Here is a 15,653-nt window from a genome sequence, read left to right as displayed (position 1 = left end):
GTTTCTCCTCCCCTTTAAAAGCATTGAAACTCCCCATCAGGCTCAGACTGGGGGGCAAGAAGGGGGTCCAGCCTGCCAGTCCTTCTGCCCTGGGCAAAGGGAGGGAGGGAGGGATGCAGCTTCCTGCCCACTGCCCTTCCACCCCTTTCTCGTCTTGAACTGTTCCTCTGCCGGCCTCCCTGGGATTTTGTGGAAAAAACACCCCAGCTGCCCCCACCCCCAGATCTTCCAGAAACAAGAGAAGGGTGCCAGCCTGGGCAGGGGGCTTCCTCCACCTCTCCTCTCGATCTGGCTGGCCCCTGGGCAAGTTTCCCACAATTCCCAGGGCTTAAGAGGAGAAGCGTGCGCCCGTGAGAACTGGGGCTGGGGCTTCAAGGAAGTCTCAGCCTTTGCTCCATGTTGAGGCGGGGGTGCTGGGTCACCCCCCCCAGACACTGCCTCACCCAGCCTTCTCTAACCCACAGAGCCCAGGCAACTCCTAGCAGGGATGGGCGTTGTAGTCCACCCAGGCTGACCGTTCTTTCAAGACTGAACTCTTGGAAGCACCTCGTGGCTGAGGGTCTCGGAGGGAGGAGAAGGCCCCTCCTCCTGATTCCAGTTTCTGGGCTCCGGATCTTACAAGCCAGTATCTCGTGGCTGGTGGGTGCCTGAGGACTTTGATCATGGGCACCACGGGGATGGTGGGGTCCCCACTGGAACGCGGCTCCGCAGCTTGGGAGAGGCAATCTTGGAACCAGTCCCGTCACTCCCAAGTGCGCAGAGGGAACTGCCGCTGGGCAGGAAGGATCTCTGCAGCAGAACTGGTTCCAAGGGCAGGATACGGCTTGCCCAGGTCCCTCAGCTCCAGCCCTGAGCGCCAGCGTAGCCATGCAGGTTGCTCGGGCAGCAGGCCTTGCGGGTTAAGAAAGCCACAGGGGCAGGGAGTTTTAAATGGCACTCTTAATTGGTCTTAATTGGTATGACTCCCCCTGGCATGGGACACAGCAGGGCCTTGCATCTCTGGGTTCCGTCCCATCACCCGTGCGCCACGGCTGAAAGGCAGCGAACCTGCCCGGGCCACCCAGGAGGAGCGTGGCCAGGAAGAGGCTGGCTTCTGGGCAGCTCTGCCTCGAGTGGAGGCGCTTGGTATTCCAGATGCCTCCGCTCCGTCTGTCTGGAAGCAAATGATCCTAGACTGGCATTCACAGCCCGCGCCTGTCGGGCAGCGTCAGCAGCTCACACAGCCACTCCAGGTGCCTCTGGAGAGGAGCTTTGCGCCTCCTCAAAGGGGAGAAGCAGCCAGATGGCGAGGCTGGCAGGACTCCAGGGAGCCTTTGCTCCCCTCGCATGGGAGGCACAAAACAGCCGGGTTCCCTCTCTCCCCCTCCAGTTGCCAAGGGCTTTGACCTGGATTGGTGGGTGGGGCAGGAAGCTTTGGGGCATCTGCCTGAGGCCTGCAGAAAGCGATGCCAGCGAAAGGCTGATGCAGCTGGTTTATTAGCAAGCCTCTCTCCTTGGTGCCCAGCCACATGGAGACCTGATGGGATTAACGCGTACCAGTGGATTAGAGTCACGGGAAGGTAAATGGCCCAGGGCAGTTTGCCCTGTGTCCAAATATGGCAGAAACAGCACGACCACAGGAGCCGGCCTTTGGGTCACTCTGGGTCTGTTGCAAAATATTTAGATCTGTTTTTAAATGCTGCACAATGGATGGCCGGAAGGTCTTTCCTGGGCAAACAGGCCAGAAATCAGCCAAGGCGAGAACAAATTGTGCAGCTCGGGTGCCCCTGAACTTGGCAGAGGGAAAGGTGCCCTGAATGGCAGCAGGCGGGTCTCGGCCCGGCTCTGTGCCCGACAGCCTCTTGCTCAGAGGCCAGGCCTGTGGCTGCTGAGGGGGCAGATGGGGCCGCTGGGGCTGGAGGATGAGCAGGATGAAGCCCTGGGAAGCAAAAGCAAAGCGGGTGGACTTTCTCAGGAAGGGTTGCCTGGTTTGGAGAAAGGCCCCCCCGGCCCCCACCCTTCAGGCAGGCACCAGTTAGCACCACAGCCGCTCCTCCCTCACCTCTAAGGGCTGGCAACGTGGTGGAACTGAAATCCCTGGATGGCCTCCTGGGGTTGTGGCAGAGCGGCAACAAGTTGGGGAAGATGGGGCAAACTTGCTCTTGTCAGGAGGACAATGTGCCCTCTTTAATTCTGGAGGAAGAGGCAGGAGTGGGCCCAAAGCCTCACTCGCCCATCGCTCTTGCACGCTTTTGTGTCCTTGCGCCTTGGCACATTTGAGACGCCGATTGCACGTGGCTGGCGTAGGCGGATGGTGGCATCGTAGCTCTGGGGAAATAGGATGAGGAAAAGCCCTCATCTTGAAGGAGAAGTCCTTTCTGCAAAGAGATCTGCTGGGGGCGGGATCTGAGAGTAATCTGCTTCTTAACCCTTCGGCCTCCTGCTCCAAAGCCACAAGCCTGCTGCCAGGCTTCCTGGTGCCAGAAAAACCACCATCCGGCCCATCGGCAATTCCTTCCTGCGGAATCTGGCTTTGAGATTGCTGGGAGGGGGAGAGAAGCCCACAGGAAAAGGGTTGCTTCCCAAAGCCAGGCGACGCTCCAGACGCTGTCCCCCGAGGCCGCCCAAGCAAAAACGGTTGGCTTTGGCCCGAGATGTCCGTGCAATGCCACAAGGGGTGGGGGGCTGCACTGGTCGGTCGGTGCCAGAAGGACGGTGCCATTGGGGAAGGGCTGACTTGCAGGTCCCCAGTTCCTGCGGTGGCGAGTACTGGGACCCCTAGAGGGGTGGCCTTTCCGAGCGTCATCTGCGCTCTGGGAGGAGGAGAGGCGGGCAGAAGCCGGCTCGCTGAAGGGCGAGGAGCCACAAGCTGCCCAGAAGAGGCAGGGCTTCTGCGGCAGCTAGGCTTGAGCTGCGGGTTGGCGGGCTGGCTGGGTGAGGGATCTGGCAGAGGGAAGAAAGGAGCTGAGGTGAGAGCGGACACTGCCCACCCACGGCTCCCACACGCCAAATAAGGATGAAGGATTCAGCTTTCTCTGGCACAGGAAGGTGGCTGTGCCTGAAGACGGGGCCAGCATCACCGAAAGGAAGCGTAGCCTGCGATGGGAGGCGATTGCTGCTACGTTTGGGCCAGCAGGCTGAGGGGGTCCCTCTTCCTTGCTGGTGGCGATCCTCTGGCTGGCCAGCCCGCCTCCTCCCCTGCCAAGGAGGGCACCGTCTGGAGCAGCAGCCGGTTCCTGGGTGGGGCGGAGAGGAGGACCTCGGTCGCTATCAGCTCAAGCGGAGAGCTTCGCAGGTGTCAGGCCCACGGGAGTGGCCAGAAACTCCACACCCCAATTCTGGGAGACTTTGCTCCTCCTTTCCGCTTGGCGGAAAAGCCTCATCGTCTCTCGTGGCCCTGTTAGGAGTCTACCTGTTGCAACCGGTGGACGCCCAGAGCTTCGTGTTTCTTCGGGAAATCATGTGGCAAAAAGGCTGCCGTTGAATCCCGGGTCCAGTTGTGAGGAAACGATAAGGCGGGTTGCTGGTTCTTCAGGGTGATGCTTTGGCTTGAGTTAGGGGGTCCTGATTGCTGGAGGAGGTCCCATAGGAGCTGTTTTGTCTGCCCCTCTCCTCACCCTTCTTGGAGGACCAGTCTCCAAAGACTCCTGAGGAAAACCCTCCGTTTCAATGAACGAAGCTGTTTCAGTGGCGCAGGCAGGAGGGTTCGCGAGGTGACCGAAACGTGTTGATGGGGAGGCAAAATAATTGGAAACGTGGGGAGGAACCAAGCTAGGGGGGCACAGGGAGAGGAGGGGAGATCTGGAAAAGGTCTCCAGAGATGGGCCGAGGGGAGAGTCCCAAGATGTTCCCAGTGGCAAAGCACGTGGGGACTCTCACGGGCGTCACTTGTCCTTGTCAGGAACGGAGCCTGGCCAATGGCAGACGGAAGACAAAACACGCAGAAGTTGATCTTTGGGAGGAGGAAGAAAAGCAGCAGCAGCAGCAGCAGCAGCAGCAGCAGCAGACGAGGAGGTGCCATTCCTTTGAAAGGCTTGCAAGGCTACAGAAGTAGCTGTGGAGACCCGGCACATCTGGCACCCTTTTTCCTTTGGCTCCAAGGCACCCAAAGAACGTAATTGGGGAGGCACGTTTGGGCAGGCGTATGAATACGGGTGGGGCTGGAGGGTGGGCCCCTCTCCCAGGCAAGGCTGCTCAGACCCCGGGAACCTTGGCCGCCCTCTCTTGCCATCCTCTGCTCCGTTCGCTCTGGAGCTGCCACGTACCTCCCCTGCGCATGGCCACCCATCTGTCCTGGGCGGGGATATGTGGCGAGAGAGCTGTGAGCTGCAGGTTCCCTATAATTTCCCTGAGAGGGTGGGAGCCCTGCAGCTGCCTCGGTGCCCACGTGGGCAGGCAAGGCAGCCTGGCAGTTCGATTGCTGTGACGGGAGTTTTTTCCCGCTTCTGATGGCGTCTATGAAGGTGGCGCTGGTGCTGGCGCTGGCGCTGGCAGTAGGCCTCTCCTGAATCCAAGGAGAACCTCTGGAGCTTTTGAATCTGCGCACTGGATGCCTCTGCTTCCCTCACTCTGGGGCCCTCCAGCTGTGCCAGGCTACAACTGCTGGAATTGCCAGAGATCCTGCCAGCAGAGAATGCTGGGAGTCATAGGCCAACGCTGCTGGAGGGATGTGGTGGTGGTGGCAGCGGCGGCAGCGCGAAGGGGGAACAAAGGCAGCCATGAGACGTAGTCGTGTCCCCCCCCCCCCGTCTTGCCTCAGCAGAAGGAGGCTGCTGGATTTTGACAGGAGCACCAGCACTTCAAGGCCTCCAGCATCCGCTGCTCCCAGAAACGGAGCGTTTGCATCTGCAGAGAGGGTCGTGCTCTGTGTCAAGAAAACCCTCCGTGGCGAGGGGATCTGGAACAAGCACAGACGTGATCCCCCGTGGCAGCCCTTCCTGTGACTCCCAGCAATCTCCTTCTGACTCATTCATTTTTTTAGGGAAAAGAACATCTGCACGAAGCCAAGCTATTATGGCGGCAGTGGCGGCAGCGGTGCTGCTAATGGGCTGCCGCTTTGTAGCTTTTTAAATTCCTAATTGGACGGTACTCCGGCTGTTTTGCAAATGAGATCGGTTACGGATGTTTCTCTCGTTGCAAAACACGTTTCTGTAAAGGACGATTGCTTGGCATCGTTTTCTTAAAAACTCTTTGCAGCCATTGCTCATCCACGGATGCGGGACTGAGATCAGGGAGGGAGCATGCCCACCTGCAAACCGCAACGTAGAATCCGAATATTTGGCTAAATCGGATGCGAGTCTTTGATAGGAACTGAAATTGTACGCTCTGGAGGAACAGAGTCCATCTGCTGCTTGTGCTGAGGTCACTCCCAAAGGGAGGCCTGCCTTGGCGGAGGGTGACACCCGGGGCCCGCTGGCTTCTGTGTGCTGGTCGGGGACTCCCAGCCTCTTCAGTGAGGGCTGACTGGTCACCCACAGGGGCTGCTTGGCCGGAGAGAGGCCGGCTGGCTCTGCTGCCCAGGGCTGGCCATCTGGGGTGGGGCCGCTGCACTTGCAGGGCCAGGGAGCATCAGCTTCCCTTAGTCGGTGGCTGTGACCTTTCTCGGGTGGGCTCACGCATTACATTTATTGGTGAACCACCGAAGCAGGGTTTACTCAGTTCTCGGGGCTCAAACAGCACACAGAACCAGAAAGGCAGGACACATTCCTATCCGCCTGGGCTACAATGGGGCTAGTTAGTGTTTCAGTGGTGGTGTAAGCGGGCTGCCCCAAATGATGGTTTGGGAGCTTCAGGTAGCCAAGAATTCGGCCTGGTTTGTTGATGGAATCCAGTTCAATCTGTCCTGAAGGAGCCGCCCTGGCTGACAGAGGTCGGACGGCCATCTGCTATGGGTGCCCTCACTAGGCAGGGGGTCAGCTAGGTGATCTTCACGATCCCTCGGCCTCCACGCACAGTTCTAAACCCTGGGCAGTACTGATGTGGAATTCGAGAGTGATTTCCCCAGCTCCCGGGGCAAGCGAGGGACAATCGTCAGTGATGGAGCACCGAGGCCGCTCTGAACCTTGTGCAAACCTGTCATGGTTTCTAATGCTCTCCAGTTGTGGGGGAGAAAGGGCCCAGCAGGCAGCTTGGCTTTCTGCGCTGGCGCTGCAACTCGTGGAAAAGAAAGCAGGTTTTCAGGGTGTTGTTTCAATTTAATGAAAAGTTTTGTAGGTAATAATAATAGTAATAAACCTAGCCAAAGTTAAATTTTCCAACAATTATCTGATATTTAACGTTTAGAAAAAATAGTTGACAAAGCAAGCGATAGCATGACAAAACTAAACCCTAGCTTAATTTAAGAGAATTTTCCCGTCGCCTGTAAGGTTGCCCTTGTCCCAACTGCGTTACAGTGAAAGAGCTTCTCTGCTGCCAAAAAATGCCCTCCAGCTGTTGAAACCATGATGCAATTTTTTCTTCCACACAATAAAATGGATGCAAATTAGAACATGCTCATTGTTTATTCAATTATTTTCAAATTTACTAACTTGAAACCAGAAACAAGGAAAATCACTGTCAGTCTTTTTTAACCTCTCTCTCCTACCTGAGTCATGTTCATAGCATAATTTTGTTCCTTCTAAATTAAATTATTTTAAATGCACCAAACATGTGAGTAACACAAACCAAATCTACTTCAAAAAGAAAACCATCTGAAAAATGTTTTTGTGTACCGTTTAGTTACTTTGACAACCACACAATGATTAACATGAAGGCCATCGCTGAATTAAATAAATCTTAATTAATCCAATTAGCTGCAATGCTTAAATCTGCATATATTGCATACTCCCAAGAGCATCTTTCTTTTTGGATGTCTCTGTGAAGGGAGTGAAGGCCTCTCTCTTGGGGGAAGGTGCTGCCTTAGCCAAGCCAACTTGTCTAAATGTGTTGGGTTCGGTGGGTTGTGTGAACGGAGGAAGCGAGTTAGTTCAGTGAATTACAGTGCAGGTAACCAACCGCTCCGGCCTTTTCTGCATTGTTTCAATCGAGCCAGCCGCGCTCTCGGGGCGCCGGTGGGACTCCCGGCCAGGGGTTCAGGCTTGGGACATCTCTCGGTGGGCTCCCGCGCAGGGTGGCCCCGGCGCCGCGCCCGGTGGCGCTTCTGTTCGACGCGCTTTTCCCGGTGCTTTGGTGAAAGCGCAGAGGGAGGAAGCCGGCCGGGGAGGCTGCGCGGCCCGCTGAATAGGCCCCCCGGCGCTGAAAGGGGGCCGCCCTCGCCTGTCGAGGGGGCGCTGGGCTTGGCCGAGGGAAAGCTCGTGGCCCCGGGGCCCTCCGCCGCTTCTGCCAGAGGATGGGCGCAGCAGCAGCAGCAGCAGCAGCACAGCAGCGGCAGCGCGTGGGTCGCGCGCCCGCTCCTTACGGGGGGCTGCTTCGCCCTCCAGCCTCCCTCCACCCCTGGGGGCCCCGCTCCGGCGCTCCCCCCGGCCCCTGGCGCGGCGCACCCGCCCCGGCTCCTGGTCCACAGCCGGCCGCGCCGGGAGGCAGCAGGTGCTCCGGGGGGCTTCCTCGCGCGGCGGGCGCTCCTCGGCAAGGGCTGGCCGGGCGAGGGGCGGGGCGGGGCAGCTCGCCGCTCGCTTCCCGCACCCGGTGCCCGGTCCGGCCCAGCCCACCCTTCGCTCCGCCTCGCCTCGCCCCGCCGCGGAGACGCAACCCAGCGCCGCAGCTCCAAGGACGCCGCCGCCGCCGCCGCCGCCGCCTCCTCCTCCTCCTCCCGGGCCAGGAGAGGAAGTGCGCCGGGCGGCCGGGCGGGTGGGGGTCGCGAGCCGCCAGCCGCCAGCCGAGCGCGCCACCGGCCAGTCCAGCCGCGTGCTGAGGAGCCGCTGCGCCGGGCGGTTGCGCCGGAGGAGCGATGCTCGGGCCGCGGCGGCGGCGCGCAGCCCCCCGCAGCCCCGCCGCCTAGAGCCGCCGCCCGCCCCGCCGCCCGCCGCGCCGCCCGCCGCTTGGCTCCCCTCCGCGGCCGCCGTCCCCGCCTGCGCCGCCCCGGAGCCGGGCGCCGCGGGAGCGCCGGGGCCCCCGGCAGAGGGCGGCGGGGGCAGGCGATGCCCCTCTGAGCGGGCGCCCCAGACGCGGGCGGGGGCTCGGCAGCCCAGGATGGGGGCCGCTCGGGGCGCGGGGTAGCCGGGCCGGCGGGCGGCGAGGGCGCAGCCAGACGCCCGGGGGGGCGGGCAGGGCCTGCCTGCCTGGCCCCTCGGCCTGCGGGCACCGCCAAGATGGCAGACCTGGAGGCGGTGTTGGCGGACGTCAGCTACCTCATGGCCATGGAGAAGAGCAGGAGCTCCCCGGCGGCCCGGGCCAGCAAGAAGATCGCCCTCCCGGAGCCCAGGTGAGGCGGCCCGGCCCGGCCCGGCCCGGGCTCCGGGGTCCCAGGCGAGGGTCAGGCCAGGCCCCGAGGCCGGTGCCAGCAGCTCCCGGCGGGGACTCCCTGCCAGCGACCCTTTGCTGACCCCACCTCTGCTTCCTCCAGCAGCCTCCCCTCTTGCCCCCCTTCTAGGGCCCAGAGGAGAGGGGGAGGCTCCCTCCTGGACAGCCCCCTCCCCAAGTCGCAGCAGCAGCCTCCTTTCCCCCATCCCAGTGACCCTGCGCTCAGCCCCCAATAAGGACCGAAAGGGCACAATCCCCAGGTGGACATTGTGCCACCAGTTTGATAATCTGCCCCTCCTTGTGCTTGCCCCCACCCCAGGACCGGCCCCCCCAGAGGCCTGTAAGGCTTCTTGGGCTGCAGCCCCCCCGGAAAAGCAACTGCCTCCTCCCCCCCATTCCTCGACCATTGCCCGAAAGGGGCTGGAAGGAAGGGAGGTCCCGTGGGGTGCGTGTGCCATACGTGTCTCCGTATGGCACTGCTCCCCCCCAGTCCTCCTAAGCCGTTCCAGGGCCAGCTTCTGCTTCCAGCATCCGTATGTTCTTTTGCATAAAGGTGGGGTGTGGGTCCTTGGGATGCCGTTGCCAATATCCGGAATGAAGAACACCCAACGTTTCATTCTGGGGGGTCAACTTGACCACAGGCCCTCTGTTCCTCCTCCTGGGGCATGGACAAACGTGGAGGGATCCACCTGAATGCTGGGGGTCCCTCCCCCACTGGCCATCCCACTTGGAGGTCCCTGGCTGGCCAGGGCCTCCCTCTCCTCCTCCCGGGCCCTTCGTTTGTCCTGGGATGGCCTCTCCATGACTGCCGGGGGCGGGGTTGACCTCCAGCCCTAAGTCACGGTTGGCCAGGTTCATCCATCACACTAAGCCATAATTTATGGCTTATAAACAGTAACGGCTGGCCCAACGGATCCTTGCGCTGCGTGTCAGTGCTGGTTATGGCCGGGGCCTTTGGAGTTCTCCATTTCTGCAACTGGCCCCCCTCAGCTCTCAGAGGTAGGATCGTCTTCTGTCGGGCCTCGAGGGTGCGATCCTGTCCCTGGATTCGCGGCTTATGAGATCCATCCTGCGTTCTGGGCCAAACCGACACCGTGAAGGATTACAAGGGACGTGCTCCCCCCAGGCAGTCCCCACTTCCCAGAGAAGTCTCTAAGCAGGGTGCCCCACTGAGGCTGAGGCTTCCGTCCTGGCCCCCTTGCTCTGTTATCTCGGCACCCTCGGAGAACGTTGTCCGTGGCACTTCCTGACCGACCTTCCTGGCTCTTCTTGCTGCACTCCGCTGCCCACCTCTGCTGCCGCCGCCAGACAGGGCGCAGCGAGGCTTCGTTTTGGCTCCGTGCTGGGAACGGCCTTCGCGTTTTGTTTCCAAGTTAGTAGGAGCAAAGACCTGGAGACCTGTAGCTGAAATAGCTGGAGGCGGGAAACTTTGCTTTTCTGGGTAGGCGATCGGAGGCTTCCCCTCCCGGCCATGTGTGCTGGACCGTGCCTTGGTCCACGTTGGACAAGGGTCCTGAGTGACTCACGGCCTGCCTCTGCAGCTGGCGTAGGGCCAGATGACCTCTTAACGGTGCAGTTGCATGTCACTGCTCCGCCCCACTTGGTTCAGGGCTGGTGAACCCCAAGAGGAGGTCAGAGGGAGGGGGCTCGCTGGTGCGGTCTTGGACAGGGAAGGAACGGCTCCCTCCCTTCCCGTGCGGCTTCTGCACAAGGATGGTGATCCTGGTGCCAACCGGAGAGTTGAATGGTTCTGCAGCACCTTCCTCGGTTTCCTGCCGGAGAGCGCTTGGAGGAGTGGGTCGAGGCTGGGTGCTGGGAGAAAGCGCTCCCCTGGCCAGCCCTTCAGTGCCAGAACTGTTTCCGTGGCTTTCGTTTTGGATAAGACACCTTCCCTGGCTCTGATGCCTCCTGGGGCCTGCAGGACGTGCGAAGCGGCAGGGAGAGGAGTCCTGGCCCAGAGGTGTGTCTCGGGGGGCTTCCAGTGGCCAGGCTCAGCCAAAGCAGCCTGGGCAGGTGGGTTAGCTTGGGCCAGGGAGACAAGGGGTGCCGTTTCTCAGAATCAAGGAAGCAAGAGGAGGTAACTAATTAAGTTACAGCAGCCCTTGCCTCGGGAAATGGCTGGAGGTCTCCAGGCCTTCAGAAAGAGATAAGTTGAGTGGCAGGTGAAAGCATGTGGCTTAGACCCTGCGGGACCTCTGGTTTAATATTTGCCCTGTCCAATGTTCAGAATGAGTTTTTGGCGTCCTGCGGGCCTTGACGCCTGCCAAGCACGCTGCCTTGTTGAAGGGAGGGCGTGCCCGTTGGCGGCTTAGTGGGGCATGCACAGGAGGACTGGGGCCGCTTGTCCCTCTGCCCCACAGCACCGTGCCCGCTGGGCCTCTGCTCCTTCTCCTGCTTTCATCTTTCTGTGCTGCTTTGGGTGGCAGTTCCGCGCCTACCTGTATAGAACCCGCTTGCCAAATTTGTGTTAAAAGGATTAGGGAAGAGACACAGGAGGCACCTGGAATGCGGGCGCAGGACCTGGGAGAGACTGTCGGGGGCGGGACTGTCCCCTCCCTCTGCCCCTTTTCATGAATACCGAGCAAGCACCTTGACGGTGGAAAGGGCAACCTGAGGGCCTCCAGGCTTCTGGGCTGTGCTTTACCATCACCTTATTTTTTAAAAGGAACTCTGGGCTGTAAATTTGGTGCCTGCTTCTCTGAGTGTGGAACCGGCGTCTGGCCACAAGCCTCCGTCGACGTTGCCTCCTGCGAAGAAATACGGCCAAGTGCCTTCGCTTTGTTCGCTGCAGCTGCTGCCCGCCCTGTTTTCCTATCCTAAATAAATCGAAATGACTTAACTGCGTAATAGGAATGTGAGGGCCCTTTCCTCAAATCAACCCCTGACACGAAAGGAGGGGTCCGTAGCCCTGGAGAATCCCTCGCTTGTCCGGGAGCAGCAGCGGCTGGGTTGGGGTCAACCGCGTAGCTTGTCCCTTGCAGCAACTGGTCCCCAGTGGAAAGGCCCAGCAGCAGGTGACGGGAAGGAGGCCCTCTTCTGCTTCGCTTCGGATCTGGGGAGCACCCCGGGGGCCAGGATGGGTTTGGGTGGTGTGGACTGAAATTTCTGCTCTGAATTGGCTTCTTTCAGCTCCCCGAGAGATGCGTTGGGGGGATGGCTGGTGCCGCGCAGGGGGAGGGGGAGTGAAGCAGCCCACTTAGGCGTCCCCTGGGCACGTCTGGGGCACACGGGTGCTTCTGCTTGGCTCTTGCAGGCTTAATGATGCAGGATGGGAGCGTTAATTGACTTCATTTCTCAGGCATCCTGTCTTCATCCCTAATGCAACTTGTTGACAAAGGGACGGCTTAGAGGAAAATGTTTATAGTTACAAGCTGAGAAAGGGGGATGTTCATCGGTGGTGAATGAAAGCGAACCTCTGAAAGAAATCCACGCAGTCTGTAACTGGAGGTGTTTGTGTTGGGGGCCACGACGGTTGCGTTGGAGCAGCAGGGCTCGCCCGGAGACTACGAAGGGGGAAAATGGTCTCCCTCCCTGGCTTCTTCCCCGTTTCCAAAAATCTCTGGCAAACGCTCTCAGCTACTTCTCCTTTCCCCGTTCAGAATAAGAACTCAGTGAGACTGAGTAATTATCCTACGGGAGAGCGTGAAAGGACCTTCCCTGGGGAAATGCCAGGGCTGGCATGATGCGCGGTTATACGGACGTGCAAATGGCACCTCCTTCTGCTGTTCAGAAGAAGCCACTCTGTTTCTGGAGTGTGTTTTAGGTTAGCCAAGATGTGGCCCAGTGCTTCGCAGGCAGCCTGAGTTGCAAATTTGCTAGACCACTTTTGCAGCGCTGGTCGAACTGGATGATGTTTGCTCCCCACCCGCGTTGTGCTGAGCTGAAATGCGCCTTGCCTAACGTCTCCTGTTCCCACAGATGTCTTGTTTGCCGTGGTGGAGGCATTGTACCATCCAGCCCCAGATGTCTTGAGAAATAAGCTGTGATAAATGGTTTAGTTGGTGAGTGTTGCTGACAGGCTCTGATCCGAAAAAAGGCCGCTGAAAGGACCCGTAGATCGTGTGGTTTATTAGTCTTCAGTCCGACGTGTGGTTTTCGCTGGTGTCCTGCGTGGCCTTTTCTCCCCCTCCCCAAATCTGCTGCTCAGCTTCGTAGCTGTCTGAGGACTGACTATTCCAGTCACATAGTCCCCAGTGGGGAAGAAATACGGCGATGAAACGTGCTGTGGATTTGGAGTTTTTGGAGGAACGGTATCCTTGTGCACCCTGCAGGGCGGAGCCCCTCTCGGGGTCTTCGCTTACAGTCTTCCTCCTCCACCCGCCTGTTGAATTTGGTATCCTGTTGAGGTGGGGGAGGCACTCCATCAGACAGTCGCGAGCTGTGCTTGCTTTCCTCTGCCCTCGCTTGCTTATAATTGAAAAACAGCGGGGCACCAGAAGTCAGTTCGGTTAATGGGAAGCCGGAACATCACGGCACACTTCTTGACTTCCCACATCCCTCTTGGCTAACGTAATGCTCGAGGTAAGCTGACGACTTGGTCCCCGAGCCATCCATCTTGTGCCATGCGAGCAGAGGCGCCGCGAGAAGCGGGTGGGTGCAGGGAAGTGGGTTGGGCGATGCAGAGGAGCCCCAGGGCTGGCCAGGCAGCTGAAGGTGATTTGCCCCCCCCCCCGAGAGTGGAGAGGTACAATGGGAGGAACGTCGGTGCTTCCGCCTTCCGCAGCCTTCGAGCCGGGCTGAACTGGGCAGCCACCGTCGACCGGCTTCGCTCCAGCAGGCGGAAAGAGACTTTGAGCTGGACGAAAGCAAGCCTCCTTTGCCTCCGATCAGGCGTTTTCTGTCTCTTGGCTAAGCTGGCTGTTCTGCAGCATAATTTTTAGGGTTTGTTGTTTTTTCTGCATGCCCTGAGTCTTGTTCTTTTGATTGGGTCAGGACGTGACGGGACCCTCTTAATCACGCGCGCACACAGAGCGGCTCCGGGCAAGGTGACTCCCACGGGATGGCTCAGTGCGCAAGCGAGAACCTGGGTGGGGCTGTCCCGCGGCACTGCCGGCCTGCCCGCGTTCCCTTAGCGCTCGTGAGGGGTTCATCCACCTGATTTCCTCAGAGTCAGAGCCAGAGATTGCCAGGAGTAACCTACTTGCTCTTCTTTTTCTTTCAGCATCCGCAGCGTGATGCAGAAGTATTTGGAGGAGAGGGGGGAGCTGACCTTTAACAAGGTTTTCAACCAGAAGATTGGTAAGTCTCGGGTGAGCGTGGGGCCCACGATGCCGTGCCTGAGCGTGGGAGGGCTCTTAACGGAGAAGACCGGTTTGTGTGGGGGAAGGACAGGCTGGGCGAGAAGAGCTGGTGCTTCTGCTTTAGGGCAATACCCCGCTTGGTCCAGCCTGCAAAGCCCCGGGCAGCTGTGGCCCTTGGACACCACGTCTTCTGGGTGGCACATGGCTCTCCTGGAAATGCGAACGCATCTTCCAGGAGCCCCGCAGGACGAAGGGCTGTTCGAGCTCCCACAGTCTGGAGGCCTCATGGAGTCAAGGAGACGCCCTCTGCTCCTTCTCTGGGACCCCTTTGTGGGGGACGGAGTCTCGGCCCTCACGCCGGAGGGCAAGGGCAGTCGTGAGGAGCAGCAGCAGCGTCGCCTTTGCCACGGCCCTTGCACCCCAAGCGGACTAGCCAAATGCTGGCCTTTGTCTGGCTGTCGCTGAGGGCTTCCCCGCTGAAGCGACTTTCACCGCTTCGCAGTCCTGGACCGACAGGCCTGCCCTCGCCAGGCTCCCCCTCGGCACCCCGCTGCTTTCCCAAAGCGGATAACTGGAAAATTGAGGGAAGCAGCTAGAAATGCGTTCCCCAGGCGAGCGGAAGGGGCTTGGCCCTGCTCTCAGGTTCAGGCTGCGGCTTGCTGAGCTCCACTGTGAGGCTGGCCCGGAACTTCTTACAACCCGGCACCCTGTTCAGGGAGCCTTTTCAGGACGGCCGTTGTGCAGATCTGTGGCATCTCCAGGGGGCTTCTGGAGCAGAGCTTCCCGGGGTCAGATCCGCCCATCTTCCCTGGCCCTGTCCTCGCTGAACGAAATAGGAAGCGTGGGTGCGGCCGGCCGGCCGGCCCTCAGAGAACGCCTTTGTCGGAAACCCTATTTTTATCGGCAGCGAAGCGGCTGTTTTGTGCCACGGCTTCCTCTGAGGTCCCCGGCCTGGCTGGCCGGGAAGCAGACTTTGTGCTCCCTCCGAAGTCCCTGAACTGCCTTTAACTGTTGTCCCTGTTAACTGTGTCGTGTTGCCCTGATGGGCCTGGGGGAGCACGTTTTCTGCAGCCGCGTTAGGGAGCGAGCATCTCCTTAGATCCCAGGGTGTGGGACTACAGCCCCCGTTGGCCGGGGATGATGGAGCTGCAGCCCGGCACCTCCCCAGAGCGGCGGGTTAGGCAGGGCAAGGATGGCGGCTTCTGAGCAGACAACACTGGCTTGGTCTCTCCTCTGGGAAGCTGCCGGTTTTGAAGCACTTCGTGCAAAGGGGCAGCAGGAGAGACGGGCGGCTCTCCCGAAGGTGACCTGTTGCACTGGCCAAGCCTTCCTGGCCGGGGAGCCTCCGCCCGCCTGCAGACTCAGGGCTTCTGGCAGATCCTTCGGGGCTGGGATTTTTGGATGATCGATCCTGCTGTTGTGGGAAACTGCTCCGAAACCCCCTCACATCGTGGCTAAAAGAAACCATGGCTTTGCGTTGCTAGGATCGCGCAGAAATAAAGCCGTGCCTCCAAGCTCCTCGGAGGAAGGGTGAGGAGGGGTCATGCCAGGGTGCAAATGTGTGGCTGGAGCTGATGAGGAGTGGGCGGCTGAGGGCTCGGCCTTGCTTGGTAGCCCTTTCTCCTGCTAGCAATTCGCACGGCTGCTAACCCTTGGCGAGGCTCAGGGGAGCTGCTTTCAAGCATCCTGGCTCAGGCCAGCTGCTCTGGCCAGCTTTAGTGGCTTCCTGGACAGGCCCACCCAACGGGACGGCGGTGTGCAAAGGGGCAGGGCCAGAGCCAGAGCGAGGCAGGAGGTGCCCGGCCGGACCCTCGCCTGCTCCTCACCTTCACAGCCCCTGAAACCTCCTTGAGGGAGGCTATGGTATGGCTGTGGGTGTTCGTGTTACCCGGAGTGCGTCTGCATGTGAGTGTGTGTGCGAGAGCGAGCGTGGGTGACAGGCTCAGCACTTCCTTTCTGCGGGGTTTGCCTTCAGCAACTCGGTTTGTAGAAATCCTGGGTAAGATTGCCCTTAGAAATGTAAACAACACCCGAACA

General features: G+C 59.8%; 1 protein-coding gene across 3 annotated transcripts in view; it reads left to right on the top strand.

The window, feature by feature from the left end:
- Positions 1 to 8,077: 8,077 nt before the first annotated feature.
- The window catches only part of GRK3 (G protein-coupled receptor kinase 3), a 31,976-nt gene continuing 24,400 nt past the window's right edge, over positions 8,078 to 15,653 (top strand). Inside the window, exons 1-2 of one of the 3 annotated variants that reach the window (XM_088135052.1) lie at positions 8,078 to 8,338; positions 13,538 to 13,614. In XM_088135052.1, the coding sequence (XP_087991178.1) occupies positions 8,226 to 8,338; positions 13,538 to 13,614 (190 nt within the window). In that variant the 5' untranslated portion in view covers positions 8,078 to 8,225. Of the gene's footprint in view, positions 8,339 to 12,256; positions 12,378 to 13,177; positions 13,362 to 13,537; positions 13,615 to 15,653 lie in introns of those variants that run through there. The other 2 variants (XM_025169141.2, XM_025169140.2) reach the window with 2 other exon arrangements.

This window comes from Python bivittatus, unplaced genomic scaffold (genome assembly GCF_059951505.1).
Source record: "Python bivittatus isolate LINGU-HERP-01145 unplaced genomic scaffold, Pbiv_v1 ctg000100_np1212, whole genome shotgun sequence".
NCBI classification, from domain to species: domain Eukaryota; kingdom Metazoa; phylum Chordata; class Lepidosauria; order Squamata; family Pythonidae; genus Python; species Python bivittatus.
This window is presented reverse-complemented; position numbering and strand designations above follow the sequence as displayed.